General features: G+C 42.8%; 1 protein-coding gene across 2 annotated transcripts; it reads right to left on the bottom strand.

Annotated features, from left to right (window-relative positions):
• Positions 1-7,894: 7,894 nt before the first annotated feature.
• Positions 7,895-20,321, bottom strand: LOC115131674 (bone morphogenetic protein 8B-like). 2 transcript variants are annotated; one of them, XM_029663580.2, is made up of 7 exons: positions 18,678-20,321; positions 15,256-15,448; positions 14,694-14,842; positions 14,230-14,424; positions 13,966-14,045; positions 13,621-13,731; positions 7,895-10,139 (listed from the first exon to the last, which is right to left on the bottom strand). In XM_029663580.2, the coding sequence occupies exons 1-7, from the start codon at positions 19,246-19,248 to the stop codon at positions 9,990-9,992; spliced, it is 1,449 nt and encodes a 482-aa protein (XP_029519440.2). In that variant the 5' UTR covers positions 19,249-20,321; the 3' UTR covers positions 7,895-9,989. The 2 variants fall into 2 exon arrangements, with proteins under 2 accessions (XP_029519440.2, XP_029519441.2); XM_029663581.2 differs by having other exon boundaries at positions 14,245-14,424; positions 18,678-20,320.
• Positions 20,322-22,737: the final 2,416 nt, after the last annotated feature.

Raw genomic sequence — 22,737 nt, 5'->3', positions numbered from 1 at the left:
AGTCAACTCTCAACATATTGAATTTCCTACCTTTTTCAATATTCTTGATACATCACCAGAAGGGTGCTGTATAGGTTTCAGTCATCTCTAGTTTGTTGTCCCGGAACTAATGTAGGTAATATTTACAAAAGGCTGAACAAACTTAATTACTCAAATGGATTCCAGATGTTTAGATATTGGATGCACACAACCTTCTTGTTTTCAAACCTTAGGTCTAGAAACACTGAAAAGCAGAAAATGTGTGTACAAAACACAATCAACACGGTGTGCTAAAAAGAGACATTGTGTGAACGGAAGATATCCGACATGTTTTTTTTGCCAGGCTGAGTTTTTGATTTGGTTTGTGTTACACCATAATACTTCAAATATATATGAAAATGGTAATGTATGTAGAAAATGAGCAGTAATCTCCTGTACTCCACTCACCAATACAGTTTCTACTCATCGACGCTCGGTAAAGATATTTCTAAATAGTTGTGTTGAGCAAAATTCAAGATACTGTTTGATGCACTTAAGAGTGTCTCATATTATCACAGTTGACAACAAAACAAAACTTGGTCTTTACTGCCCCATTCTGGCACGGTCTTCAGCATTGGGATTTTCTACATTTTCTCCTGGCCAGTTATCAGGCTCATTGCCATACTAGAAGCTAGGGTAGAAAGATGGTAACACATACATAAATAACTATTTGGGGTAACAAACCCTCACGATTTCCCCAGTATTTGCGTGTCGTGTCAGTCATGGAAAACACATCACAATATACACTACCGTTCAAAAGTTTGGGGTCACTTAGAAATGTCCTTGTTTTTGAACTAAATGTTTTTTTTTTTAATTGTCCATTTAAAATAACTTAAAATTGATCAGAAAATCAGTGTAGACATTGTTAATGTTGTAAATTACTATTATAGCTGGAAACGGCTGATTTTTAATGGCATATCTACATAGGTGTACAGAGGCCCATTAACAGCAACCACCACTCCACATTGTGTTAGCTAATTTTAAAAGGCATTAGAAAACCCTTTTGCAATTATGTTAGCACAGCTGAAAACTGTTGATTAAAGAAGCAACAAAACTGTCCGTCTTTAGACTAGTTGAGTATCTGGAGCATCAGCATTTGTGGGTTCGATTACAGGCTCAGAATGGCAAGAAACAAAGAACTTTCTTCTAAAACTCATCAGTCTATTTCTTGTTCTGAGAAATGAAGCCTACTCAATGCCAGAAATTGCCAAGAAACTGAAGATCTCGTACAACGCTGTGTACTACTCCCTTCACAGAACAGCGCAAACTGTCTCTAACCAGAATAGAAAGAGGAGTGGGAGGCCCCGGTGCACAACTGAGCAAGAGGACAAGTACATTAGTGTCTAGTTTGAGAAACAGACGCCTCACAAGTCCTCAACTGGCAGCTTCATTAAATAGTACCCGCAAAACACCAGTCTCAATGTCAACAATGAAGAGGCAACTCCAGGATGCTGGCCTTCTAGGCAAAGTTGCAAAGAAAAAGCAATTTCTCAGATTGGCCAATAAAAAGAAAAGATTAAGATGGGCAAAATAACACAGACACTGGACAGAGAAAGATTGGGAAAAAGTGTTATGGACAGACAAATCTAAGTTTGAGGTGTTCGGATCACAAAGAAGGACATTTGTGAGACATAGAAAAAATGAAAAGATGCTGGAGGAGTGCTTCACGCCCTCTGTCAAGCATGGTGGAGGCAATGTGATGGTCTGGGGTTGCTTTGGTGATGGTAAAGTGGGAGATTTGTACAGGGTAAAAGGGATCTTGTAGAAGGAAGGCTATCACTCCATTTTGCAACGCCATACCGTGTGGACGGCGCATAACTGCAGCCAATTTCCTCCTACAACAGGACAATGACCCAAAGCACAGCTCCAAACTATGCAATAACTATTTAGGGAAGAAGCAGTCAGCTGGTATTCTGTCTATGATGGAGTGGCCAGCACAGTAACCGGATCTCAACCCTATTGAGCTGTTGTGGGAGCAGCTTGACCGTATGGTACGTAAGAAGTGCCCATCAAGACAATCCAACAATCCAATGGGAGGTGCATCAGGAAGCATGGGGTGAAATCTCTTCAGATTACCTCAACAAATGGACAACTAGAATGCCAAAGGTCTGCAAGGTTGTAGTTGCTGCAAATGGATGATTCTTTGACGAAAGCAAAGTTTGAAGGACACAATTATGATTTCAATTTAAAAAATCATTATTTATAACCTTGTCAACGTCTTGACTATATCTCCTATTCATTTTGCCCCTCATTTCATGTATGTTTTCATGGAAAACAAGGACATTTCTAAGTGACCCTAAACTTTTGAACGGTAGTGTACATGGCAGCAATATTTAACTGAATGATCATGCTTTACCTATAGTGAGTTGTGATTTGAAGCAAATGCATTACTATTTGAATGACAAAATATCTGACCTTTTCGTCTAGAGGTGGGTTGTCCACCCACAACCATGTTTTCTCTTGTTGTGCATCCGTTAGCCCGATCCAGAACTCAATGTCATTGTTAAGGATATTTTTTAAGAACTTTCTCACCTCAAAAGGTCTTTACCAGAAAGTTTAACTGAAAATGAATATTAGAGTGCTGCTCTGGGTTAACACAGTCATCTAAGGCCTTAGTAAAAGGTGATTGTAGATGTACTTTATCATAATATCATTGAATAGTAATACTGTTGGCTGTCTATGACGACCAGGAGTCTCCCCATGGAAATACACATATCCCGACCTGATTCCAGGTCAGTTAATCAGTGGAGAAGTAATAGCACCCCCCCCATGTTGCTCCCAGCCTTTGGCACATAGACTGGTATTCCCTGTGTAGGAAAGGAACAAAAATAACCCTAATGCCATTCAGTGTCCCACATCAATCATATGTCTACAGTCCCATTCCAAAAACAGAGTATTTATGTAATTATATACCATAGTATATGAACAGGGAAAATGTTACTGTCTTTCATGTTACTGACAGCATAGATTCATATATTGACCTGAGACATTTTCACGACTGCCATTATGAATATAAACATTTTGATTTACTATCCATATATATTTCACCTGCCTATATAGGAATAAGGAGTGACTAAAGCTTAAACCTAACATTTCACCCTATAAAACCATTGATTTCTGTGTATTTCTTGTTCTATTTTGTATCCTGGAAATTTACATTTGATATTAATTAAATTCTAGAAATGTAAAACACATGCCTATTTAACGTTTAAATATTTTAGGTAATACTTTCAGGTAATACTTTTAGGTAATACTGAATAGTGTGCCACCATTTGGGACATTTCTGCACACCTGTGGTTGTGGGGCAAGTGGGTGGAATTCTCTGCTCAATCAATTCTTGATTTAACCAATTTTTTTTAAACTAAGAATGAATCAAAAAGCTAGTCACATGACTACCACTTTCTCTCTTCTTGTTGAATCATGAAATCCATAATTTACTCAGAAATGTAATGGTAAAGGCCATAACATAATCATCAGTACAAAACCAAAGATATTGATCTGTTTTAAGCAGTCAATCACATGTCATCTTGAAGAAAATATACTTTTATACTAATATCACCAATCTGAGGTAAAATGGATGTGTAATTCCACTACATTTTCTGGGGTGAAAATGCAGGTTTGTGTAGGTTATTAACAGTAACTGTCCACATTATGGAAATGATCAGAATATACAATTTACTATGGCAAAATATTTTAACATGTCCATTTAAGATGATAGTATACACTATATATACAAAAGTATGTGGACACCCCGTCAAATTAGTGGATTTGGCTATTTCAGCCACACCCGTTGCTGACAGGTGTATAAAATCGAGCACAGAGCCATGTAATCTCCATAGACAGACATTGGCCTTACTGAAGAGCTCAGTGACTTTCAACATGGCACCACCTCTTCAACAAGTCAGTTAGTCAAATTTCTGCCCTGCTATAGCTGCCCCGGTCAACAAAAAAGTCTAGGAGCAACAACGGCTCAGCCTTTAAGTGGTAGGCCACAAAAGCTCACAAAACGGGAGCTTGTGTCCTCGATTGCAACACTCACTACCGAGTTCCATGCTGCCTCTGGAAGCAACGTCACAAGAACTGTTTATCGGGTGCTTTATGAAATGGGTTTGCATGGCCGAGTCACCGCACACAAGCCTAAGATCACCATTCACAATGCCAAGTGTCGGCTAGAGTGGTGTAAAGCTCACCGCCATTGAGCGGTGGAAATGCATTCAATGGAGTGATGAATCAAGCTTCAAAATCTGGCAGTCTGACAGACAAATCTGGTTTTGGCCGATGTCAGGAGAACTCTACCTGCCCCAATGCACAGAGCCAACTGAAGTTTGGTGGAGGAGGAATAATGGTCTGGGGCTGTTTCATGGTTCGGGCTAGGCCCCTAGTTTCAGTGAAGGGAAATCTTAACTCTACAGCATACAATGTGCGTCCAACTTTGTGGCAACAGTTTGAAGGCTTTTTCTTGTTTCATCATGCGCAAAGCGAGGTCCATACAGAGATGATTTGTCGAGATCGATGTGGAAGAACTTGACTGGCCGCACAGCGCTCTGACCTCAACTACGTCGAACACCTTTGGGATGAATTGGAACGCAGACTGCGAGCCAGGCCTAATTGCCGAAATTCAGTGCCCGACCTCACTAATGCTCTTGTGGCTGAATGGAAACAAGTCCCCGCAGCAAGCCTTCCCAAAAGAGTGGAGGCTATTATAGCAGCAAAGGGGTACCCATTGCCGTATGCCCCTGATTTTGGAATGAGATATTCGACGAGCAGCTGTCCACATACTTTTGGTCATGTAGTTTGTTGCCCACTGGCAAACTATTGCAACAATGACATCTCTTTCTCACTCATTTAACCATTTAGAGAGTAAAATAATGCTCTCAATCACAATTTAACCAGGTGCTCTAGACTAGAGCCTCCATCGTCTGTACAGCAGCCTGAACGTTTGACATCCCTACCTTTTAGGTTTCTGTGTCTAGTCCATTGTACTGGCCTGTGTGATGTGTAGTACTTTGATTGCTTTGTTTATCGTATCACCTGAAAATTCGGTCTCAGCCAACAATTGTTGATATCCTCCATCCCTTACCTGACCCTTACAGACGCAGATGCCGGACCCGAAGACGTTCAAGCAGCACTTTGAGAGCAAGCATCCCAAATCCCCAATGCCCCCAGAGCTGGATGATGTTGAGGCTTAAAAGATCAACACACACAATGGACCTACAGCTGGGTTAAGATGCTCTCATCATTCAGACTCACAGTTTACATGTTAGAAGCAAACTCTTTCCCTCTGCTAAAGTTGTATTTTGTATGACTCAATATGTGGATATGTTATCACTCATCGCCTTTCATGTTGTGATTCACAGACACACGATGACCACGATTAGAGCGCTGCAACTGGAACTTAATGGCGTCAAGAGACAAAATACTGAGACCCCTGGACATGTCTGGGGGATATTTGTGACAATGACCTAAAAAGGGGGGCAGAAGCACACCAGCACCCCATCTTATATGTCCAACCACCCCTCAACTTCAGACTCTTTTGAAGCACCCATCTTAATTATATGAGCCCACTCTACCTACATCCCTTTTCCCCATGCTGCTTCCTTCATTAATACCTGATTCAGTAACATCTAGACTGTTACACGTCTAAAATTATCAGGGTGTTACTGTTTTTGCAACTTTTTCTCAGTTGTGTACCGCTGTCTTACTTTAACCCACAACTCTTTTCTATACCTCCTCCCATACACTCTTGTGCAAATCATTTCTGCTTTCTTTGAGAATGGTGTCAAAGTGGAAAAGGATTTGTTAACTGCCCAAGACTGAGTCTTGTTCTGCCTGTAAAAGGCCCTGGTTGAAACAGTGCCAAAATCACTGTGGATAGTCACCTGGTCCACGTTGTAACAGTTGTATTTTGCATTTGACCATTTCCAAGAAATGTAGCAATATACAGTGCCTTGCGAAAGTATTCGGCCCCTTTGAACTTTGCGACCTTTTGCCACATTTCAGGCTTCAAACATAAAGATATAAAACTGTATTTTTTGTGAAGAATCAACAAGTGGGACACAACCATGAAGTGGTACGACATTTATTGGATATTTCAAACTTTTTTAACAAATCAAAAACTGAAAAATTGGGCTTGCAAAATTATTCAGCCCCCTTAAGTTAATACTTTGTAGAGCCACATTTTGCTGAGATTACAGCTGTAAGTCGCTTGGGGTATGTCTCTCAGTTTTGCACATCGAGAGACTGAAATTGCAAAGCTCGAGCTCAGTGAGGTTGGATGGAGAGCATTTGTGAACAGCAGTTTTCAGTTCTTTCCACAGATTCTCGATTGGATTCAGGTCTGGACTTTGACTTGGCCATTCTAACACCTGGATATGTTTATTTTTGAACCATTCCATTGTAGATTTTGCTTTATGTTTTGGGTCATTGTCTTGTTGGAAGACAAATCTCCGTCCCAGTCTCAGGTCTTTTGCAGACTCCATCAGGTTTTCTTCAGGTTTTCTTCCAGAATGGTCCTGTATTTGGCTCCATCCATCTTCCCATCAATTTTAACCATCTTCCCTGTCCCTGCTGAAGAAAAGCAGGCCCAAACCATGATGCTGCCACCACCATGTTTGACAGTGGGGATGGTGTGTTCAGGGTGATGAGCTGTGTTGCTTTTACGCCAAACATAACGTTTTGCATTGTTGCCAAAAAGTTCAATTTTGGTTTCATCTGACCAGAGCACCTTCTTCCACATGTTTGGTGTGTCTCCCAGGTGGCTTGTGGCAAACTTTAAATGACACTTTCTATGGATATCTTTAAGAAATGTCTTTCTTCTTGCCACTCTTCCATAAAGTCCAGATTTGTGCAATATACGACTGATTGTTGTCCTATGGACAGAGTCTCCCACCTCAGCTGTAGATCTCTGCAGTTCATCCAGAGTGATCATGGGCCTCTTGGCTGCATCTCTGATCAGTCTTCTCCTTGTATGATCTGAAAGTTTAGAGGGACGGCCAGGTCTTGGTAGATTTGCAGTGGTCTGATACTCCTTCCATTTCAATATTATCGCTTGCACAGTGCTCCTTGGGATGTTTAAAGCTTGGGAAATCTTTTGTATCCAAATCCGGCTTTAAACTTCTTCACAACAGTATCTTGGACCTGCCTGGTGTGTTCCTTGTTCTTCATGATGCTCTCTGCGCTTTTAACGGACCTCTGAGACTATCACAGTGCAGGTGCATTTATACGGAGACTTGATTACACACAGGTGGATTGTATTTATCATCATTAGTCATTTAGGTCAACATTGGATCATTCAGAGATCCTCACTGAACTTCTGGAGAGAGTTTGCTGCACTGAAAGTAAAGGGGCTGAATAATATTGCACGCCCAATTTTTCAGTTTTTGATTTGTTAAAAAAGTTTGAAATATCCAATAAATGTCGTTCCACTTCATGATTGTGTCCCACTTGTTGTTGATTCTTCACAAAAAAATACAGTTTTATATCTTTATGTTTAAAGCCTGAAATGTGGCAAAAGGTCGCAAAGTTCAAGGGGGCCGAATACTTTCGCAAGGCACTGTATATGAAATCATTCCTCTGCCTATTTGATCCATTCTGAAGGAAAGCAGTGAATATGTTTTGTGTGTGAGAGAATATGTATGCCTTGTAATTCTAGCAGAAAATGTGTTGCTTCCAAATGCAAGTTAAACGCCATTCCTTCTATACTGATACCAGACAAATGCATACTTACAAGTATTTTCAAATGTATTTCCAATATACTGCAATGCTATGTAGCTGAAGAGTGGTGACACTGTTTAGGATAGGAGTGTCAATCAGTTTCTGGAGGTCTGTGTTCACTGGCAATTCCTCTCACTTCTGCATCAAATCAACCTCTACAATATATATTCTACTTATTTTATTACAAATATAGCAGTACACAGTCCTCCATAAATATGTTGACAATGACACATTCCTGTGTATTGGATCCTCTCTACATAGAAAAATGACAAAAAAATTGAATTGGACATTTTCCATTGCTACTAACTTGTACTGGTTACAGGTAGAACTAAAGAAATGCACACTTATGGTCCATATATTTAGAGTTTTAATTGAACCATGTGTAGTACATCTAAAATAGACTGAGAAATTCTTGGTTCAACAAGACAACAGTCATCGAAATGTAGCATTGTACATGTCACAGTACTTTACAGCTTTGATTGGATACATATAATATATGATAAAGGGTGATGTAATTATCTGAATTACTGTAGATGTGAATAGTTTAAGAGTGAAGTAGGGTTATAAGTCGAATGAGAAGATCCGTCGTTATGAAAGAGGTAATGTGTGTTATTCATATACCATTCTCATACTCAAAAGTCAATATATTATACTGAACAAAAATATAAACACCACATATAAAGTGTTGGTCCCATGTTTCATGAACTGAAATAAAAGATCCCAGAAATGTTCCATATGTACAAAAAGCGCATTTCTTTCTAATCTTGTGCACCAATTTGTTTACATCCCTGTTAGTGAGCATTTCTCCTTTGCCAAGATAATCCATTCATCTGCTGACTGCAGGAATGGCCACCAGAGCTGTTGCAAGAGAATTTAATATTCCTTTCTCTACCATGTCGTTTTAGAGAATTTGGCTGTATATCCAACCGGCCTCACAACCTCAGACCACGTGTAACCCACGCCAGTCCAGGACCTCCACATCCGGCTATTCACCTGTGGGATCGTCTGAGATCAGACACATGGATAGCCGACGCAACTGTGTGATTGCACAACTGAAGAATTTCTGCACAAACTGTAAGAAACCTTCACAGGGAAGGCCATCTGCGTGCTTGTCGTACTGACCAGGGTCTTACTGCAGTTCGGCATCATAATTGACTTCAGTTGGCAAAATACTCACCTTCGATGGCCACTGGCACGCTGAAGAAGTGTGCTCCTTAAGGATCAATCCAGCGTCGCGTGGGCGAGCGGTTTGCTGATGTCAATGTTGTGAACAGAGTGCCCCATGGTGGCACTGGGGTTACGGTATAGGCAGGCATAAGCTCCGGACAACGAATAATTGCATTTTATCGATGGCAATTTGAATGCACAGAGATACCTCTATGAGATCCTGAGGCCCATTGCTGTGCCAGTAATCCTCTGCCATCACCTCATATTTCAGCATGTTAATGCGCGGTCCCATTTCGCAAGGATCTGTACACAATTCCTGGGTGCTGAAAATGTGCCAAATCTTCCGTGTCCTGCATACTCACAAGCATGTTTGGGATGCTCTGGATCGACGTGCACGACAGCGCGTTCCAGTAACTTTTAAAAACCATCGAAGACGAGTGGGACAACATTCCACAGGCCTCAATCAACAGCCTGATCAACTATGCTAGGGAGATGTGGGCTCCCGAATGGCGCAGCAGTCTAAGTTACTCTATCTCAGTGCAAGAGGCATCACTGCAGTCCCTGGTTGGAATCCAGGCTGCATGATATCCGGTCATGATTGGGAGTCCCATAGGGCGGTGCACAATTGGCCCAGCGTCGTCGGGGTAGGCCGACATTGTAAATAAGAATTTTTTCTCAAATGACTTGGCTAGTTAAATAAAAAATAACAAAAACATTAAATTAAATGTGTCCCGCTGCATGAGGCAAATGGTGGTCACACCAGATACTGACTGGTTTTCTGATCCACGCTCCTATCTTCATTTAAAAAGGTATCTGTTACCAACAGATGCACATCTGTATTCCCAGTCATGTGAAATCCATAGATTAGGGCCTAAAGAACATATTTTAATTGACTGATTTCCTTATATGAACTATAACTCAGTAAAATCGTTGAAATTGTAGCATGTTGAGTTTATATTTATGTTCAGTGTAGATACATACTATTTTTCCGCATATTGCCAGATTATTGCTATCAACCCTGTTTGTATCTTTTGGAACAATGGTAGTGAAGTTTATTAAAATGATGTAGAATAGATGGGCCACCACAGATGTTACAGGCATCCACAGGTCTTGACCACCATGTTGCGATGCTTCTTTAGGATCACATTGTTGTTGTCGTCGTAGAAGAGTACAGAGATGGGACTGAGCTTGGTGGGTGCGCAGCACGCTTTGGGAACCTCATCCGGCTTCAAAAGGTGAACCTGCCATGAAAAAAGGTCAATCAGACTTATTCATACATACACTTTGATATGATCAATGATAATATCCTGTCAGTTTAGTAAACAACTATTTTCAAATATATGTGTTGGAACATACAGTGGGGCAAAAAAGTATTTAGTCAGCCACCAATTGTGCAAGTTCTCCCACTTAAAAAGACGAGAGAGGCCTGTAATTGTTATCATAGGTACACTTTAACTATGACAGACAAAATGAGGGAAAAAAAATCCAGAAAATCACATTGTAGGATTTTTAATGAATTTATTTGGTCAATAACAAAAGTTTCTCAATACTTTGTTATATACCCTTTGTTGGCAATGACAGAGGTCAAACATTTTCTGTAAGTCTTCACAAGGTTTTCACACACTGTTGCTGGCATTTTGGCCCATTCCTCCATGCAGATCTCCTCTAGAGCAGTGATGTTACGGGGCTGTTGCTGGGCAACACGGACTTTCAACTCCCTCCAAAGATTTTCTATGGGGTTGAGATCTGGAGACTGGCTAGGCCACTCCAGGACCTTGAAATGCTTCTTACGAAGCCACTCCTTCGTTGCCCGGGCGGTGTGTTTGGGATCATTGTCATGCTGAAAGACCCAGCCACGTTTCATCTTCAATGCCCTTGCTGATGGAAGGAGGTTTTCACTCAAAATCTCACAATACATGGCCCCATTCATTCTTTCCTTTACACGGATCAGTCGTCCTGGTCCCTTTGCAGAAAAACAGCCCCAAAGCATGATGTTTCCACCCCCATGCTTCACAGTAGGTATGGTGTTCTTTGGATGCAACTCAGCATTCTTTGTCCTCCAAACACAACGAGTTGAGTTTTTACCAAAAAGTTATATTTTGGTTTCATCTGACATTCTCCCAATCTTCTTCTGGATCATCCAAATGTTCTCTAGCAAACTTCAGACGGGCCTGGACATTGTCTGGCTTAATAAGCTGGGGGACACGTCTGGCACTGCAGGATTTGAGTCCCTGGCGGCGTAGTGTGTTACTGATGGTAGGCTTTGTTACTTTGGTCCCAGCTCTCTGCAGGTCATTCACTAGGTCCCCCAGTGTGGTTCTGGGATTTTTGCTCACTGTTCTTGTGATCATTTTGACCCCACGGGGTGAGATATTGCGTGGAGCCCCAGATCGAGGGAGATTATCAGTGGTCTTGTATGTCTTCCATTTCCTAATAATTGCTCCCACAGTTGATTTCTTCAAACCAAGCTGCTTACCTATTGCAGATTCAGTCTTCCCAGCCTGGTGCAGGTCTACAATTTTGTTTATGGTGTCCTTTGACAGCTCTTTGGTCTTGGCCATAGAGGAGTTTGGAGTGTGACTGTTTGAGGTTGTGGACAGGTGTCTTTTATACTGATAAGTTCAAACAGGTGCCATTAATACAGGTAACGAGTGGAGGACAGAGGAGCCTCTTAAAGAAGAAGTTACAGGTCTGTGAGAGCCAGAAATATTGCTTGTTTGTAGGTGACCAAATACTTATTTTCCACCATAATTTGCAAATAAATTCATTAAAAATCCTACAATGTGATTTTCTGGATTTTTTTTCTCATTTTGTCTGTCATAGTTTAAGTGTACCTATGATGGAAATTACAGGCCTCTCATCTTTTTAAGTGGGAGAACTTGCACAATTGGTGGCTGACTAAATACTTTTTTTGCCCCACTGTATATGTTAACTTTAGTAAATGTTGCTAAGCGATGCACTTTTGCTAGTAGTACTAGCTAGCGCGCTACGTTTTAAGTCCTAATAACTGTTTGTTTGTTTTCCTGTTCCTACTTTTAGAATCAACTGTACTGGATGAGGTCCAGTTGGATGTGCCACTGCTGCCAGTTATCCTTCATGTCCAGGATGCTGCTATCATCCTTGAGGATGTGCCGACTATCCTTGAGGTACACTTTTCAGAAAGCTTTTGGTTTTATGTTTGAAAAGTATCCCACATATTCATTCTGAAAATCTTTGTTGTCTGCTTTAGGAGGCCACTGGTAATTGGCAGCTGATACCAATTAGCCCCCTGTTCCTCTAAATGTCTGTGTACTCTGGGCTTGTCAGATGCTGTTATACCCATTGACTCTAATGGTTGACATTCTCAATTTCCTCCCTCCCACAGCCTCTACCTTACCACCAAGAGAGTGGAGGACATCGCCCTGAGGCTCGTCTCCCTGCCCCAGGCCTTCACTGTGAGTGACCCCTCCAAGAAGATTGACCTTGAGAGGGAGCTGGCTGAGGCAAAGGTGGGTTCATTAACTCTTTCATGTCTCACTGAGTTCTTCCACATGCATGTATTTTATACATCACAGTATCTGATCTATTTGAAATCATTCCTATTTTCTTGTCCTAGATCCATCATGTTAACCTGATAGATGTCCTCTTTGAACTGGTGCTGTTTGGGTTGATGACAGCTCAGAAGTCCCTGATGGTGGTAAGTAGCATCACACTGGTACATGTTTCGATGTCTCTCTATTAGCAAATTCACTTCAATTTCTCTTCTCTCCTCCTCTGTTTCCTTTAGCACCCTGGTGGGTTCATGGAGCGTCTGTACGCTCTCCTGTACTCCTTCCTGCCCGCTGCTGCCAGCATTGAGCCAAAGGCTGAGAGATACCTGCTGCTGCTCAATGTAAGAGTCAAGAGTTGACTTCCTTATTCCTAGTTGACCTGAATAACAGGGTTTCAATGACATTTCACAGGGAGTAACTCTCCTTGTCTCTTTCCTCTTGGTAAGCACAATCCATGTCTCAATTGTTTCAATGCTTAAACATCATTCTTTAACCTGTCTCCTTCATCTACACTAATTGAAGTTGGTTTAATAAGTGACATCAATAAGGGATCATAGTTTTACCTGGTCAGTCTGTCATTTAAAGAGCAGGCATATAGTATAAAGTCGACCACTTCAGTCTTGAATGTAACTTCTCACTATCTGTACTCTACATTAAGAGTGCCATTGTAGACTCAGTTAATATAGGTGTTTTCTATTCATGTCTGAGCCAATTACCTTCTTTCCCACTGAAACCAATGTTGTCATTCATGTGAGAGAGGGTGTAGTAGTGCATACTGACCACTAGTTGGATCAAAGTGTGGTTGGTGGCGTTCATGTGAGAGAGGGTGTAGTAGTGCATACTGACCACTAGTTGGATCAAAGTGTGGTTGGTGGCGTTCATGTGAGAGAGGGTGTAGTAGTGCATACTGACCACTAGTTGGATCATAGTGTGGTTGGTGAAGTTCATGTGAGAGAGGGTGTAGTAGTGCATACTGACCACTAGTTGGATCAAAGTTTGTGGTTGGTGTAGTAGTGCGTTACTGACCACTAGTTGGAAGAGGGTGTAGTAGTGTATACTGACCACTAGTTGGATCAGCGTGGTTGGTGACGTTCATGTGAGAGAGGGTGTAGTAGTGCATACTGACCACTAGTTGGATCATAGTGTGGTTGGTGAAGTTCATGTGAGAGAGGGTGTAGTAGTGCATACTGACCACTAGTTGGATCATAGCGTGGTTGGTGGCGTTCATGCAGGAACCTAGAGGGTATAGGCATTCTCCATCACAGTAGAAGGCAGAGTAACCAGTAGGAGCCAGGACCCAGTCCTAATGGAGAGAAATACCATAGAAATAGATTGACAAAATTAGATGAATGACTAGAACAGACTACATTTCTATCAGAAATACATCATAAAACATGCAAAGAACAGAACAAACTACACAAATGCCTTGCTTCCTTAAAAATACTAATTGTGTGATACAGCAAATAAGGAGATACAATGTTAGCTCATGATATGATCTATTCAGTAGAATGAGTAGTTAAGGGAGACAGAAGCTTACCTTCCAGCCTAGGTCACTAAAGCTCACATATAATTCATGTCTCTTACAAGCCTGACGCCCACTGTTGACATGGCTGTGGTCTGAAAGGTACCAAACAATATGTTTTGATACAGGACAGACTGCAAAGCACACTTTGGATGCATTAGATTTACAATTAAATGTAAACACAACTTAAGTAATTTTGTCATTTGAATGAACTATGCCTTTAAACGTTGCATTAAACAAGCTTCACAACAAGACCTAAAACCACTGTTGTCCTCTGACCTTGTAGGACCTCACCATGTATACTGGGAAGGGGCAGGTCATATTTGGGCTTCCTCTTGCGGGGGTTGGGTTTCAGGGCGCGTGGGGGGCGACAGGGGACCTGGCTGGCTCTGAAGAAGGTCACCATGAAGGGCTGTTTGGAGCGGGGGCCCCTTCGACCCACCAAGCCTACCCACCCAGCTGACAAGGACCGGTCTGATGGAGAGAAAATAGTGTGTGTGCGTGTGAGATATAATCGTGAGGTAAACCAAAACAACATATCTCCATTTCTATGTATTTACTAAACAATAACACATACTGTGAGACATTAGTGTTACTTCACATGTACCGCTGTCGTATTCTGAGTTAACATGCCTCTTTATTCAAAGGCATAATAATCTAGAAATCCATTCTGTGGGTAATCACCTCCCCATCCGCAGAGCATTTCCTGTCCCTGACCATAGTATTAACTCTATGAGGCTCACCATCCTCTGTCTCCACATAGAGACGAATGCCCAGGTTGCTGCGGGGGTGCAGGAGCCAACGGTTGCTGGCAGAGGTCACGTCAAAAGCCAGCCAGCCCTCCTGCCCCGCGGGCACTGACTGCATGTCCAGCAGCACCAGCTCTGGCTCTCTGAGGAGAGTAGAGGAGTGGCATGAGATAACCTCTGGAGAGATACGCAAAGCATGTTGTATGGCCATGCAGTAGAGACAAACAAACAGAGAGACAGCCACTTGAGCTTCAACTCTCCAAGCCTCTGCAAGACATCCTCGCAAGCCACAACGTGGCCAAATGAGTTCTGTTGCCAGGAGCTAGTTTGAGGTCAAAAGTTGAATTGCAATTCTTTTTAAACATTGCATTTTGCCGCAGCAACAAATCAATGTGTATAGAGAGAAGACAGAGTATTCAACGAGAGTGACGGGAATATTAATGGGATTATTTGATATCCTTGATCCTTTTTTCATGCAAAAACCAAACCCGATCCTCTAAACATGTCAGGGAGAGAGCGTTAAATAGACATATTATGTGGATCTAGTGGCAGGAACCTGTGTTTGTTCTCCCGTTGGATCTCGTAGACGGAGATGTGCAGGGTCCGGTTGGCCCTCTGGCCCATGGTCAGGCTCTTATAAATGCGGAACTCTGCAGCCGTGACCGTCTCCCCCTGGGGGAGGGGCGTCAGGTCAAAACGGAACTCCTTCCAGTACGGCCGTGGCTGCAGCAGGTCCCGCTCCTGCTCCACTGAGGGAGAGGAGGAGAGAGGAAGGTCGATGTAAGGCCACTGACATTTTCACATGTAAACAGCACCTCATAGTCACATCTACACGACTTCCACTCCCCTCAACAAGCCCTAAAAAGACTAATACAAAACACAGAGATATTCTCATTGTATGATGCAGACATTCCCACATGACACAAGAAGGACAGAAGAGGACAAGGGCAGAGGGGAGGCGAAAGAGCAATACATCTAATATGTAAGTGTGTGAATGAGAAGACCGAGGGAAAGAGAAGAGCACCAGAAGTGGGAAGGTGTGGAGGGAGATGGGAGATGGGAGGATTGGAAGGTGAGTGACTGGGTCATTGGAAATAGGGGGAAAGAGAGGAGCGGAGCAGACGTGTGGCGCGAGGTGAGCCCAAGTGAAGGAGGACTGGATAGCGGTAACGTAGAGAGGGGAGAGAAAGAGGCCATAGGGAAAGACTGAGAAATATAGGGATGGACACGCAAACGCTGGTCACTCACCACAGCCGCAGTGTCTCAAGCGAGACTACGTACATGAACACACACATACTTGAAGACACGCGTTATGCTCTCACACGCACTCTCTCTCACACACACACACACACACACAGTCCTCCACAGGGAGCCCTGCAAAGCAGAGTAACAACCCTGGTCGGTCTCTGGAGTATACAGTAATTAGAGACACTAAGGACCTTCAACCGCAGCAGCTGCTCAACACACACGCCACTAACTACAGGTTGGGCAGTATTTTTAGAGCGGTCTTCTGCAGTATTCTGAGCCCATTTCTCTGTTTCTGTGTGTGTGTGTCAGTGGGGCCTGTAATTCCTTACAGCTGTGTCCCCTACGCACGGTCTTGAGCGGGTTGCATGGCCTTGACTGGTTCTGATTGATAGGGTGTGTGTGTGATGGGTGTCTTCAATTGACAGGGGCTATAATTGAGAAACTGTCTAGATTCATAGACGGCCTTAAAATGGTGGTTCAAGGCATCACACCAGACATTGTCAAAATAAGATCAACTGAAACATTAACTGAAAGGCATGTACAGTGCCTTGCAAAAGTATTCATCTCCCTTGGCATTTTCCTATTTTGTTGCATTACAACCTGTAATTGAAATGGATGTTCATGGTAATGGACATACACAAAATTGTTCAAATTGGTGAAGTGAAAGGAAAATAATTACTTGTTAAAAAAATAAATACAAAAAAATGGAAAAGTGGTGCGTGCAAATGTATTCACCCTCTTCACTATGAAGCCCCTAAATAAGATCTGGTGCAACCAATTACCTTCAGAAGTCACATAATTAGTTAAATAAAGTCCATCTGTGTGCAATCTAAGTGTCACATGATCTGTCACATGATCCCAGTATATATACACGCTTGTTCTGAAAGGCCCCAGATTCTGCAACACCACCAAGCAAGCGGCACCATGAAGAACAAGGATCTCTCCAAACAGGTCAGGGACAAAGTTGTGGAGAAGTACAGATCAGGGTTGGGTTATAAAACAAATTGAGACTTTGAACATCCCACGAACTACCATTAAGTCCATTATTTAGAATTGAAAGAATATGGCACCACAACAAACCTGCCAAGAGAGGGCCGCCCACAAAAACTCACGTACCAGGCAAGGAGGGCATTAATCAGAGAGGCAAAGATAACCCTGAAGGAGTTGCAAAGCTCCACATCTGAGATTGGAGTATCTGTCCATAGTACCACTTTAAGACGTACACTCCACAGAGCTGGGCTTTACGGAAGAGTGGCCAGAAAAAAGCCATTGCTTAAAGAAAAAAGTAAGCACACATGTTTGGTGTTTGCCAAAAGGAATGTGGGAGACTCCCCAAACATATGGAAGAAGGTACTCTGGTCAGATGAGACTAAAATTGAGCTTTTTGGTCATCAAGGAAAACGCAATGTCTGGTGAAGGAGGACAGAAGCACTTCGCATCACCCCGAGAATACCATCCCCAAAATGAAGCATGGTGGTGGCAGCATCATGCTATGGGGATGTTTATCATTGGCAGGGACTGGGAAACTGGTCAGAATTGAAGGAATGATGGATGGCTCTAAATACAGGGAAATTCTTGAGGGAAACCTATTTCAGTCTTCCAGAGATTTGAGACTGGGACAGAGGTTCACCTTCCAGCAGGACAATGACCCTAAGCCTACTGCTAAAGCAACACTTGAGTGGTTTAAGGGGAAACATTTAAATGTCTTGAATGGCCTAGTCAAAGCCCAGACCTCAATCCAATTGAGAATCTGTGGTTTGACTTCACGATTACTACACCAGTGGAACCCATCCCATTTGACAGAGCTGGAGCAGTTTTGCCTTGAAGAATGGGCAAAAAGCCCAGTGGCTAGATGTGACAAACTTATAGAGACATACCCCAAGAGACTTGCAGCTGAAATTGCTGCAAAAGTTGGCTCTACAAGGTATTGACTTTGGGGGGGGGGGGGGGGGGATAGTTATGCACGCTTAAGTTTTTCATTTTTTTTGTCTTATTTGTTTGTTTCACAAAAAAGAATATTTTGCATCTTCAAAGTGGTAGGCATGTTGTGTAAATCAAATGATTAAACCCCCCCCCAAAACCTATTTTAATTCTAGGATGTAAGGCAACAAAATAGGAAAAATGTCAAGGTCAACAGTCATATATGGTGCTGTAATAAACATTCATATGTACGTCCAAATACTGTAGAAATACGAAGAGAAACTAGCATATTAAGTGTTCAAACAATACGCAAAATGTCTAAAAGTAGTGAAGAGAAATAACATGAAATCAGGTTTCCCCACGGTAACAAGGTTTCTGATCTCATTCCAGGAGAGATAGCGGAAGGAAACAATTGGGAAAAGGATGTTTAATTTTTATGCCATTTCAGATAAGCATCAGTACTGTCTGGGCTGGTGCAGCACAGGAAAGGTCTCTCTGGTGATAACAAGTCTGTCCCTGAGAGGTGAACTGGTTCACCTCTGCATAAGGTTGCCAGGTTGGCCTCGTTTCTCATTGAACATTCTAGCTATATCATTTTTCAGTTACTTTGGCTCTTTGCAAGACATGTAAAAGATCACAGGAGAAGTTTTGGGCCAGATCAGGCCCTGGGGCCTCTATTTTGAAATAACTACTGGGAGACCATTGTCTGAACAAAAAACTCCCAACTAATTGGATAACGAGACAGAAAGTAATAACCAATTAAAACACAGGAATTTAAAATTACAGGTGCGTCAACGGTCAGTAGCTCACCCAGATTAACGAAGCTCATGACCGTATCGGCCTCGCTGACCACCGTACCCAGCGGCGGCGTGTGTGTGCTGAGAGTGGGCAGTGCGGCATGGCTGACGTGGCCCGTCAACCCATCCAGACCGCCGAACCCCAGTCCCCCTACCTCATTCCCTATTCCGTTTCCCTCATCCCCCTCGGCCGACACAGCGTGGTACAGGTCCAGCATGAAGAGGGGGGCTGAGGAGGGCGGTCGGAGGGGAGGATGGGGTCTGGGCCGGCCCGGTAGACCCAGGATGGACAGGATCTCCCTCTGCATCTCTTTCTTCTCTCGGCTGCTGAGGCGGCGGAAGCTGGAGTGGACGACTCCTTGGGCCTGGTGGCCCCAGAGACAGAGCAGCAAAGGGACGAGGATGAGAGCCACAGGGAAGAGCGGGAGATGGAGAGGGTGTCTGTAGGTGCTGTTGTTGTTGCCACGGATGCGTCTTCTTCCCGTGCATGGGCAGGCGTGGGTGTAGATGTACGTTCTGGAGGCGTCCGGTCTGTCCAAGCTCTCCGTGGTTTGGGAGAGATCTTTCAAGGTGTCTGATGACATCGTGGAAGAAGTTCTACCCGGGTGCTTTTATATATATATTTTTCTAACTAACAAGTCTTTGGTTGGTCTATGTTCTTTTGGCCTTCAATCCACACAAGAGCAGATTGTACTTTGGTGTGCGTTGCAGAGCACTGACACACCACAGAGGGACTGTTACTGTATGTCTCAGACTATCTGCATGTACCGTCTGTCTGTGTAGGCCAAACTGTCTTACGAGTATCACAGATCCGTCACTAACAAAAGGCACCGCTGTGATTTGTGACGGGAGCTGTTTAGATCAACGGTAGACACAGAGAGGTTTACTCTTTAATTCCCTCTGTTTATCTCCCCTCTTCTTCCTTCCTCTGCCCTTTCTACTACTTTAGTCTCCCAACCACCGCGTGTCTTCTCTCTTCTACCATAACACGACTCTACTCATGCGACACACAGCAGAACACAAAAATGAAAGCGAGGGTATAATTACAACTTTTTTAATGTCCTGATGAAAAACAAACAGCGTTGGTCTTAGAAATGGCTCCCTTTAAAGAAGTACATTTGAAGGAGGTTGACAGTGGTTAAGTTAAAGGGCAGGGTTGGTAGTCATTGAAATTTGAGAAGAGAACCAAATAATCAGACCTGTTTTCAGTCTAATCGGTCTTCAGAAGGATGAGGGAAGAAAACACCACACCTGCCGTGCCTCAAAGTTGGCTGGCAAACAACCTGGTCCCACGCAAGGAACAAGATCCTCAGTGGAAAAATGATCTGCAGTCCACCTCTCAATCTTTCATTCTTTAATCCACAATTCTGGGGCACTTTTTAATCCATCAAACATTCTTTGTTTGTTTGTTTGGCCCACTTGTGTCTAACTCCAGATGTTTCCAGATATCTTCCTCAAACTGTGTGGAGCTCCAACTTAAAATCCTTGGCACGTTGAATAATTTGTCTTTTATTCCTTGCTTTTGTATTATCCTTTTGTATTCCTCCCCAAATCCCCTAAACCACCTGTTTCAAGTGGAGAACAATGCCAGTATGTTTGTCAGCGTACTGTAATGTGCCCTTTGAGAGTTTACCTCATGTAAGGGTGCTTCAACACTGCTCGAGTTGTCCATAACCAAGAGGGAGTGTCCCATACAGCCTCCTCCCAGTCTCCTCCCTTCTCCCCCCCCCCCCCACATCCTCTCCCAACTCTCTTCCTTATTCTTCCCTTTGGGCTTTTTAAAATCTCCCTCCCTTTATTTTCTCATGATCACTTACTTTCATGGGAAAATATCATGGGAATCCCTTCAGTGTGATGAAAAATGCATACACCGAATATATTTTATGAGATTAAGAAGAAAAGAAATCTCTCTCTAAACTTGGTTTACTGGACACGCTACCTCAACACTAACATTCAAGCATTGGGCGAACCTCTGACATCACAGCTGAGTGTTTTAGCTGTGGTTTGGAATCCTGGGGAACCACAAGGAGTGAATGACCTGCCAAAATCTGCCAGAAGAACACAGATGAGCAATTGTACCGTATCTTTAAACCGAATACTAAAAACATAAAAGGTAGACTGCTGTAGCTTAAGGTGTACTGTCATAATGAAATGTTGTTTAAGGTATTTTATACGTTTTCATTTCCTGTTAAACAGATTGCGAGTTGTCTTTACCTCATTCCAGTTTGACTGCAAATACTGTGTGTGGTGTTCTAGCAAGGCATTAGAGGGAAGAAATTACAACAAATTCAAATATAGTAGTGAGGGTCAGCTCCATGCCAGCTTGTGTTTGTGTATGTTGGACTTCAAAGCACCCTGGGACTTGTGGCCACTTTGAACGGCACGAATACTAACTGACCAAACCAAACCGACCAACATTTTTTCTTAAGCCAGGGAGTCAGAAGTGCCATGAATGAGTATTTTCTCTGGTATTTTTGTTTTTCTTTCTCCAGTGTTGAGGGATTTTAGGGCCGGAGAGAGGGATGAAGGGATGGCGAGGATGAGAGAATGATAAGAGGGAGTCCGTCAGTTTGTCGTCAGAGTGAGGATAGGTAGTGAGGACAGACGGGAGGATAGATGGGGATGGTGGGAGAGGATGTGGGAAGGGTTGGGAACGATCCATGTAAACACAGACACAGCTGCCCAGGGAAGACTAAAGACCAAATCCCATCCACCTTCACTGGAACCACCAAATAAACCAAGGTGATTCTCCCACTCACACACTCACCAAGCAACTCAAGTCTTACACTTAGCTACTGCGGAAGCAGAGAATGAGATAGACCTGAGTCTCTCACAATATAGAATAAGCAGTAGAGAAACACACCCATCCATGACCACAGAGACCACCCTCCCTCGATGGAAGATCCTAGTACAGGGCGTGTCCTTATCTCTGGAGAAGATAATTGTACCCTAACCTAATTACCAAGCCCTTTCCGGTGTGCAGAGAGACCTTGTGGTCTATACTCTCTTCCAGACACACACGTAGGCATGGAGACACGGCCGCAGGCACACACATGGAAACATGCATGTGGACATTGCATGTACACAGTGCCTTTCACAACCCTAGACCTTTTCCACATTTTGTGTTACAAAGTGGGATTAAAATGGATTTAATTTGGATTTAATTTAATTTGTGTACAGCACTTTGAGATATCAGCTGACGCAAGAAGGGCTATATAAATACATTTGTTTTGATTTAATTGTCATTTTTTGACAAAGGTCTAAACAAAATACTCTGATGTCAAAGTGGAAAAACGAACATATCTTGATTACATAAGGACTCAACCCCCGAGTCAATACATGTTGTAATCACCTTTGTAGAGTGATCACAGCTGCGAGTCTTTCTGGGTAAGTCTAAGAGGGTCACACCTGGATTGTACAATATTGGCACATTAGTCTTTTAAAAATTCTTTAAACTCAGTCAAGTTGGTTGTTGATTCTTGCTAGACCGCCATTTTTAAGTCTTGCCATAGATGTTCCAACCAATTTAAGTCAAAGCCGCAACTCGACCACTCAACTCGAACATTCAATGACGTCTTGGTAAGCAACTGCAGTGTATATTTGGCCTTGTGTTTGAGGTTATTGTCCTGCATAAAGTTGAATTTGTCTCCCAGTGTCTGTTGGAAAGCAGACTCAACCAGGTTTTCCTCTATTCCGTTTCTTTTTATCCTAAAAAAACATCCTAGTCCTTGCCGATGACAAGCATACCCATAATATGATGCAGCCACCACCATGCTTGAAAATATGAAGAGTGGTACTCAGTAATGTGTTGGATTTATCCCAAACATAACGCTTTGTATTCAGGACATATACTGAGTGTACAAAACGTGAAGGACACCTGCCCTTTCCATGATATAAGACTGACCAGGTGACCAGCCTTGTTCACATTGCAGACCTTAATGCTCCAATCAGTTTGGTTTTTCAAATCTGTTTTGTAATACTGACTGACCAAACAGCAAGTTACAAGTGACCAAATCGGGTGTGTGTGTTCAGACAGCAGTAATTTGCTGACATGGCTATGCTAGTTGTCAAAT

This window comes from Oncorhynchus nerka, linkage group LG7 (assembly GCF_034236695.1).
Source record: "Oncorhynchus nerka isolate Pitt River linkage group LG7, Oner_Uvic_2.0, whole genome shotgun sequence".
Lineage (NCBI taxonomy): Eukaryota > Metazoa > Chordata > Actinopteri > Salmoniformes > Salmonidae > Oncorhynchus > Oncorhynchus nerka.
This window is presented reverse-complemented; position numbering and strand designations above follow the sequence as displayed.